We start from the raw sequence: 7330 nt of genomic DNA on the forward strand, positions 1-7330 counted from the left end.
CATATTTATCAGTTTTGGAAATACATTCTTTTGCCTATAGATTCTTAGTTTGTTATATATACTTATTAGTGGTGCTGTTTTCTGTATTTTGATTTTTTCTGCATCAAATTATCTAGATAGCTCCTTCAATGTGTTGAATCCTTAGCAAGTTATCAAGAACTACATGACGTCATCATAATTTCAATTTGTGGCTATTTTTACAGAGTCTGCAGGTCCTGAAAAAGTCTTAAAATGTCTTCAATTATATTATCTAAACTCTAGGTTCAAAGGTTTCAAACTTGAAAGGTCTTAAATGCAGTTGAATATAGCATTTTACAAATGAAATTACATTTTTGGCAATTTTGTCTTAAAAAATTTGTGATTTTTTATTAGCCCAGTCATGCAGACCCATATTCTTATAGGTGATCAAAATTGCTCTTGTATTTCATTCTAACTGGCATTAAAATTGTCTTAAATTTATTTGGATATGTCTTGCAGATGCCCTTTTTTAGTCCTGGTCAAACTTTCAGCGTGATGCCTTGGAGTGATTCTGAGATGCTTGATAAATACACACACACACCCAGAGGTGTAGCATTGTTTCAGTAAAATCATACACTCTCCCCGACATACCTCGATCAACAGATTCTTTTAATAAATAATACCATCATGAAAACCAAGGAAACAGACCAAAAATTTCAGCCAAAAAAACCCAAAACAAAAACGATTATTCCTCAAGATCTGAATGACATATTTTTATCTTTTATATCATTACAGGACCAATTGAACCAATGAAGTAGCCAGCAGCACGTTATACAAAGCCAGATGACAGAATGTGATTGGCGGAGGGGGGAGGCGGGGCGTTGTTGAAAACACCGACGAGTCCAGACTACGAGGTGATTGGCTGGGGAGCGGGGAGGTGGGCGGAGGGAAGGGAGGGGTAAAGGGTCGCAACGGCGGTAACCTAGTCCATGAACCCCCCATACCTCTTCTGTAGCTCGCTGCCGTCCTCCCAGGCTCGTTTCAGGACCCCCCCACCGCTCTTGCCGTCGTCCACCAGCCACTCGGGCCGGCCCACGCGCCTCATGAACCCCCCGTAGCGCTTCTTCAGCCCCCGGCCCAGCACCGCCTCCAGCAGGTCAGCCTGCGCCTCCCCTCCGGCCCGACGCATGAAGCCTCCATACCGCTTCGCCGCCTCGCCTACCGGACCGCCGCCCTCGCCCCCGTGCTCGGCCTCGGCGTTGAGGATCTTTAAGATCTCCAGGCGAACGTTTTCCTCCTCTTCCTGGTTCCCAGAATCCTCTAGCGCCCCCTGCGGGGAGGAGGAGGAAGAAGAGCGGCGGGACATGAAGCCGCCGTAGCGCTTCATGAAGCCGCCGTACTTCTTAGCCAGCTGGTGCTCCGGTGAGGTCGCTTCATCGGCGGCGGCGGCCACGCCCCCTGCCACTTCCTGTTCCTGCTGTTGTCCGAGGTCGTTGTCAAGGGCGATGTGGTTTTCCTCGTCCAGTAGGACGTCCCGGCAGAGGCGGAGTTTCCGGCTGTCCAACCCGCCCTCGCACTCCAGCGAGCATGTCTGGAAAAATAAAAATGATTATGACATTATTACTGCCAACATCATCATGCCAATATCGATACCAATATTTTCTGATTGAAGCTGCCAATAGCTGATATTTTGTCTCAATATTTGCTATCTTTAAATGTGACTACTTTCACACCAAAAAATTCCCAAAGAATTCCAAGTATTCAATGTTTCCCCAGAATTGTATTCTTGTCAGAGTGGAAAAGCCTCTGAAACAGCATTTTGACCATGGGACACTAAAATTCTCCACTGAAACCCAGGATAATCATAATAAGAATAATAACAACACTAATGTCTGGCCAATATCTAATTTTCAATAAAAGGCCTGTCTGATATACGTGTCTCACCCTACGCCCCACTTCTGGCTTTGTGTACATAGTGATTCGCTGGATAAAGGATTTCTTTCAAACTTCACTCTACAAATTATCTGAGCTTTTGGATAAGTGCTTTTGGATAAGTGGCTGGTATGTGACAGCTAAGCATGAGGATTACATGGATTTTGAGGCTGTAGAAGGTTTGTTTACATGTATTTTGAGGTATGATGGGTTGAGAAAAAAAGGTTATTTTCCAACAAATTCCTTAAGAACCAGAGTGGGTGCACCCCAAAACAAATCAAATAAATCATCGTGGTTTGTATCATACTAACATAAAACTCATATGGATATTTTAACAAACATTAAGGCTATACATATTTGTGTGCTGGGGACACGTTTTTTTAATTTTTTGCCTTTTATGTCCAAGGTCTGATCCTCCCATATCGTTCTAAATAAGGAGAAATCAAATTCTAAGTGTTTTTTCACTGTCAAACACATCTTTTGCCGATGGGACTTATTCCATGGGTCATCTGTTGTTATAGTTATTGTTATTATTGTCTTGCTTGTCTGTGCTAGCCATGTTCATTTATATTGAACCAATAAAGGTCTTTGAATCGTAACTTAAATTGAGATGAGAGAGAGAGAGAGAGAGAGAGAGAGAGAGAGAGAGAGAGAGAGAGAGAGAGAGAGAGATTTTAAGGACCAATTCTATTACCAGAAACTCAATCTGCCATGTCTATCTTCTCTTTTGGCCATAGGACAGGCAGATTGTGTAATCTCACAAGAGGAATTGGTGACCTATGCCAAATAATTTATCTATCAGTCAGTACTTCAGTGGATATAAGAGGTCTTAGAAGTGTTGGTGGTAAATGATAATGGATGCAGGAACCTCACCATAGCTTAAGGTTCAGAGAACTGTATGGAAGCCCATTTCTGCCACCTGGCACATTTTTTTTTTTCTCATCAAGTGAGATTTGTTTCTCAATATTATGACTTATCTCATAGTTAGGAGATATTTGAAAATTTCTGTTTTTTTTAACAGGCTTCCATAGAACTGACAGTGAGGATTACAAAGACTACACAAGACAAAATGTAGTAAAAGAGGAGAGATTACAACAGTCAACAGATGGTTTGGGGAGAACAGAAAAGCCCATTTCAAACATCAACTGCATCCCTCATTTATTCCCTCTGCGCCCGTGAAAAACACCAAGTCCCCCTTTAGAACATCTGTCCCACTGTTTCTTACCACAGTACACCTAATGGAACAAGCCCGCTCAGCCCTGTAAAAGCTATCTGTTCCACTCATCCAAGCCATCTTTAAGCCATGTGAGTCTATCTAACCCCACTGGCTGGGGGTATGACTTGACTAGAGGCATCTATTTGCCCCGGGGGGCCAATAAAATCTGCTCCCAACCTCATATCTGTCATTGGATTTCACTTATTCGGGGGCCATTGGAAATTCCTATTTGATAACACAGGGGAGGGGGTTCTTGCTGAGCTTTCAGCGCCGCAGGCTTATGATGATAGAATTAATGAGCAGGAAAATTGAATCAAGGACATATTGGTGCCTGGGGTGTGTGTGTGTGTGTGTGTGTGTGTTAACAGCAACGTCCTCTGGTGGCCATGGATGGGCAAGTATACAATTCCAGATTGTGTACAGATACAAGTACAGGGTATAAGGATGCGACAGGGAAGAAGGAGATTCCCCTTAAAATTGACCATTTGTGTCTCTTTTTCCCGACAATGTCATCACTTTTCGCTCATTCCTGACAATAACAGCCTTCCCACTGGTCATAAAATATCATAAAATTGTGATAAGTGTAAAAAATTCAGGGAATTTGATACATTCTCTGGGGAAAGTTGAGGAATAGCAGTGAATTTTACAAATGGAAACTAGACGCATTGCCCCTTTAGTCACGGAAGACTTGACTTATGGAAAGTCATGGAAAAGTCATGGAATTTTATCATCACCATTAAAATCCACTTGTCTTTTCATTAAAACCCTCCTTCCTTCCCTTTGTTTCTAGGTTGGATCTACTCTCTATTACCTCTATTTCTATAAGACTATGAGTATAGTTCTGTCTGAATATGAGTATAGTCAACATTCAATTTTCACAATAATAGAACATTTCCGTCCTTTTAATCAGTTACTGCTCATTAAATAAGCGTACAGAATATGGGAAAATGATTTTCTCAAGTGTGTGTGTGTGTGTGTGTGTGTGTGTGCGTGCATGGAGGGAGCGTGGGAGGTGGCTGTGCGTGAGTGAATGGAGGAGAAAGAATGAGAGAGAAAGGGAGCGACTGAGAGAGAGGGAGAAATCTTTATAACTTAAGATTACATAACATCATGCAAAAAAACAATAAAAAATCAATGATGAGCTACAATGTAAAGTATCCGAAATATAAACTCAAAACAGCAGGTTCCTCGCTTACAAACAAGTTTGATGCAGCAACGTCTGAATCATAAATTTGTGTTTTTGCTTTTTCCCTTTGATGTTTACAGAGTGATATTAGCATTATTACTGTCATCTAAAACCTAAGGATGGTGTGATACAAATGAGAAGAGAGCAAAGGAGAGGAAAGCAAAGCAAGAGAAAGTAGAGAAGGAGAGGTGAGGAGAGGAGGAGTGGAGGAAAGGAATGCACAGAAGGAGAGAAGAGAGGAGAGGGGGAAAGGAGAGGGAGAAGGAATTGAAAGGAATGGAAAGAATAGAAGGAAAGGAGAGGGCAGTGAAGGAAACAATAAGGAAAGGAATAGAAAAGAGGAGGAAAGGAAGGGAAGGAGAGGAAAGGGGGAGAGAAGAGGAAAAGAATGGAAAGAATAAAAGGAAAGGAGAAAGGAGTGGGAGTAAAGGAAAAAAGAAAGGAAAGGAAAAGAAAAGAGGACGAAAGGAAAGTAACGTACAGAAGGAAAGAAAAGGAAATGAATGGAACATAAGGAAGGAAATTAAATGAGAGAAAACAAAGGCAAGGAAAGGAAAGAAGGAAAGGAGAGTAAAGGAAGGGAGCGAAGGAAAGCAGAGGAAAGGAAAGGAGAGAGGGAAGGGTAAGGAGAGGAGGGGAGGAGTAAAGGAAAAATGAAAGGAAAGGGAAAGAAAAGAGGAGGAAAGGAATGTACCGAAGGAAAGAAAAGGAAATGAATGGAACAGAAAGAAGGAAGGAAAGGAAAGAAGAGAAGAAAATGAGAGAAAACAAAGGGAATTAATGGAAAAGAAAGAAGCAAGGAAAGGAGAGTAAAGGAAGGGAGTGAAGGAAAGCAGAGGAAAGCAAAGGAGAGAGGGAAAGGTAAGGGGAGGAAAGGAAAGGATGAATGAAAGGAAAGGAGAGGAGGGGAAAGGGGGAAGAGAAGAGGAAAGGAAAGAAGGAACGGAGAGTAAAGGAAGGGAGGAGAGGAGAGGAAAGGAAAGGATGAATGAAAGGAGAGGAGGGGAAAAGGGAGAGAGGAAAGGAAAGGAAAGGAAAGGAGGAAAGGAGAGTAAAGGAAGAGTAAAGGAAGGGAGCAAAGGAAAGCAGACGAAAGGAAAGGAAAGGAGCGAAGGAAAGCAGAGGAAAGGAAAGGAGAGAGGGAAAGGTAAGGAGAGGAAAGGAAAGGAAAACCCCCAGAAAAAAATCCCTAAAATTTAAGACAAACCCAATTCCTAGTTAGTTTCTACATGCCTCTATACATATTTTAGTTACTAAGTTATATAGACTTCATAGGGAGGAGAAACCAGACTGCTGTCCCAGTAGCATTACTTACTACTAGTTACTATGAGTTAGTCTCTTCTGTATTACACTTAATAACAAGTTATCATAACAGACTAATAATAGAGGAGAAACCAGACTGCTGTCCAATAGCCTAGTCAGTATTATTTATGAGTTAATATCTACATGTAGCCTACTTCATATAGAAAATAACAGTGGCATTACCAGGGAGGAGAAACCAGACTGCTGTCCCAGTAGACGGTAGACGCAGAGCGCGCATTCCTTCCCGCAATCCGTTCCCACCGCGAGCGAAACGCACGCGCCCAGCACCAACATCCACACGCAGCTTGCGTGCGCGGTGGCAGCCATCGACTGAAAGCAGATAAAGAAAAAGAAATAATGGTAGAACTTCGCAATGTTTAATGTGCACTTTATGCTGTTTAGCATAACATTAAAACCTTACAACTGAATGGGTGGATGTCATGCTTGGTTTAATAATAATAATTATAATGATAATTCAATTAGTAATACATATTAATGCATATTTGTATGTAATTTCAATCCAAATGGCATTAGAATCAATTCAGGTTATAGGGGCTTTCCATTGACAACAAGTGTAAAATTTATAAATTCTACAATAAATATGTAAACATGCCATACATACTGCATAATAATGATAATGATAATAATAACAATAATAATAATGATAATAATAATAATAATATTCCAGTTAGTATTATTTGTAGTAGTAGTAGTATTGAGCAAGGAAGGACAGCCAACTCTCCTTTTCAGCTCACAAATATTTCAACTTCACAAATATTATCCAGCATTCAAAATTCAAATTGAAATTCAATTCCAAACTCTCAGGTTGAAATAGGAGGGAAGAAAACGGCTAGAAATAAGATGTAACATGTTAATTTTTAACATTTTTCATATAGATAAAACAAAGAAAGAAAGAAAAACTCATTACAAGTGAATTCAAAAGATTTAAAATGTGTTAAGGAAAAAAAAACGAGAAAGCTACAGATTATGGGAAAGAAAGTTCTGTAGATTTGTGATTATTATATGGAAAATGTGAATGAAGTAAAGCAATTAATTCATTAATTATTATTACTTTGTAAAAAAAAAAAGAAAAAAGAAAAAAAGTAATTCTCTTACCTCTGTATTTTTTTGTTAATTATTCTTTCTGATATAGGCCTATGGTGTTTTCCGCGTCCGCGCGTGCCCTCGGGGGTACTGGCGGAGGAGGAAACTGTTGAGGGAGCGCGAGTCTGTCGCACTTAATATATCTCTGCACGCGGGGTCCCAATTTGGCACACGGCGGGACGAACTGGTCACGGTTCAGCCAATCAGCACGCACGCACGCACACACACAAACACACTGCGCTCTCTCTCTCTCTCTCTGTGTGTGTCTCAAGACCCTCCTAATCCGAGGTCGCTCCGGTTTGGTGGAAAGAAAAATAAAATAACGGACCGAGCGGTTCACCGGGTAAACGGAAACGTGCAACACCGGCGGGCTGTTCGGAGTCGTCCGGTGAAACTGGTCGATAGTGCTGCAAACGGGACTCGGCGTGTGGTTTATAGTGTGTGCGTGGCTGACGTCACCGGGGATAACGGCGGAGGGGGGTGGGGTGAAGGGGTGAAGGGGGCCCAATAAGCTGATGAAGTGACGTGACACACGCACGCACGCACGCACGCACACACACACACACACATGCTATTTGTTCTCTCCCTCTCTCTCTCCCTCTCACGCACACACACACTCATACGCGCACACC

At 41.7% G+C, this 7330-nt stretch overlaps 1 protein-coding gene across 1 annotated transcript; it reads right to left on the reverse strand.

Moving 5' to 3' along the window:
• Positions 1 to 940: 940 nt before the first annotated feature.
• On the reverse strand, positions 941 to 5921 carry LOC139918205 (proenkephalin-A-like). The gene is made up of 2 exons (XM_071907507.2): positions 5778 to 5921; positions 941 to 1549 (listed from the first exon to the last, which is right to left on the reverse strand). Exons 1-2 carry the CDS (start codon positions 5919 to 5921, stop codon positions 941 to 943), a joined length of 753 nt encoding a protein of 250 aa, XP_071763608.1.
• Positions 5922 to 7330: the final 1409 nt, after the last annotated feature.

The sequence above is a fragment of the Centroberyx gerrardi genome, chromosome 13 (assembly GCF_048128805.1).
Source record: "Centroberyx gerrardi isolate f3 chromosome 13, fCenGer3.hap1.cur.20231027, whole genome shotgun sequence".
Taxonomy (NCBI): Eukaryota; Metazoa; Chordata; class Actinopteri; order Beryciformes; family Berycidae; genus Centroberyx; species Centroberyx gerrardi.

Excerpts from the sequence above, each read along its gene's own strand:
- LOC139918205 (XM_071907507.2), bottom strand. The coding sequence starts at position 5,921 with ATGGCTGCCACCGCGCACGCAAGCTGCGTGTGGATGTTGGTGCTGGGC. Across the intron at positions 1,550-5,777 it reads AGTCTGGTTTCTCCTCCCTG|ACATGCTCGCTGGAGTGCGA; the intron begins GTAATGCCACTG and ends TTATTTTTCCAG.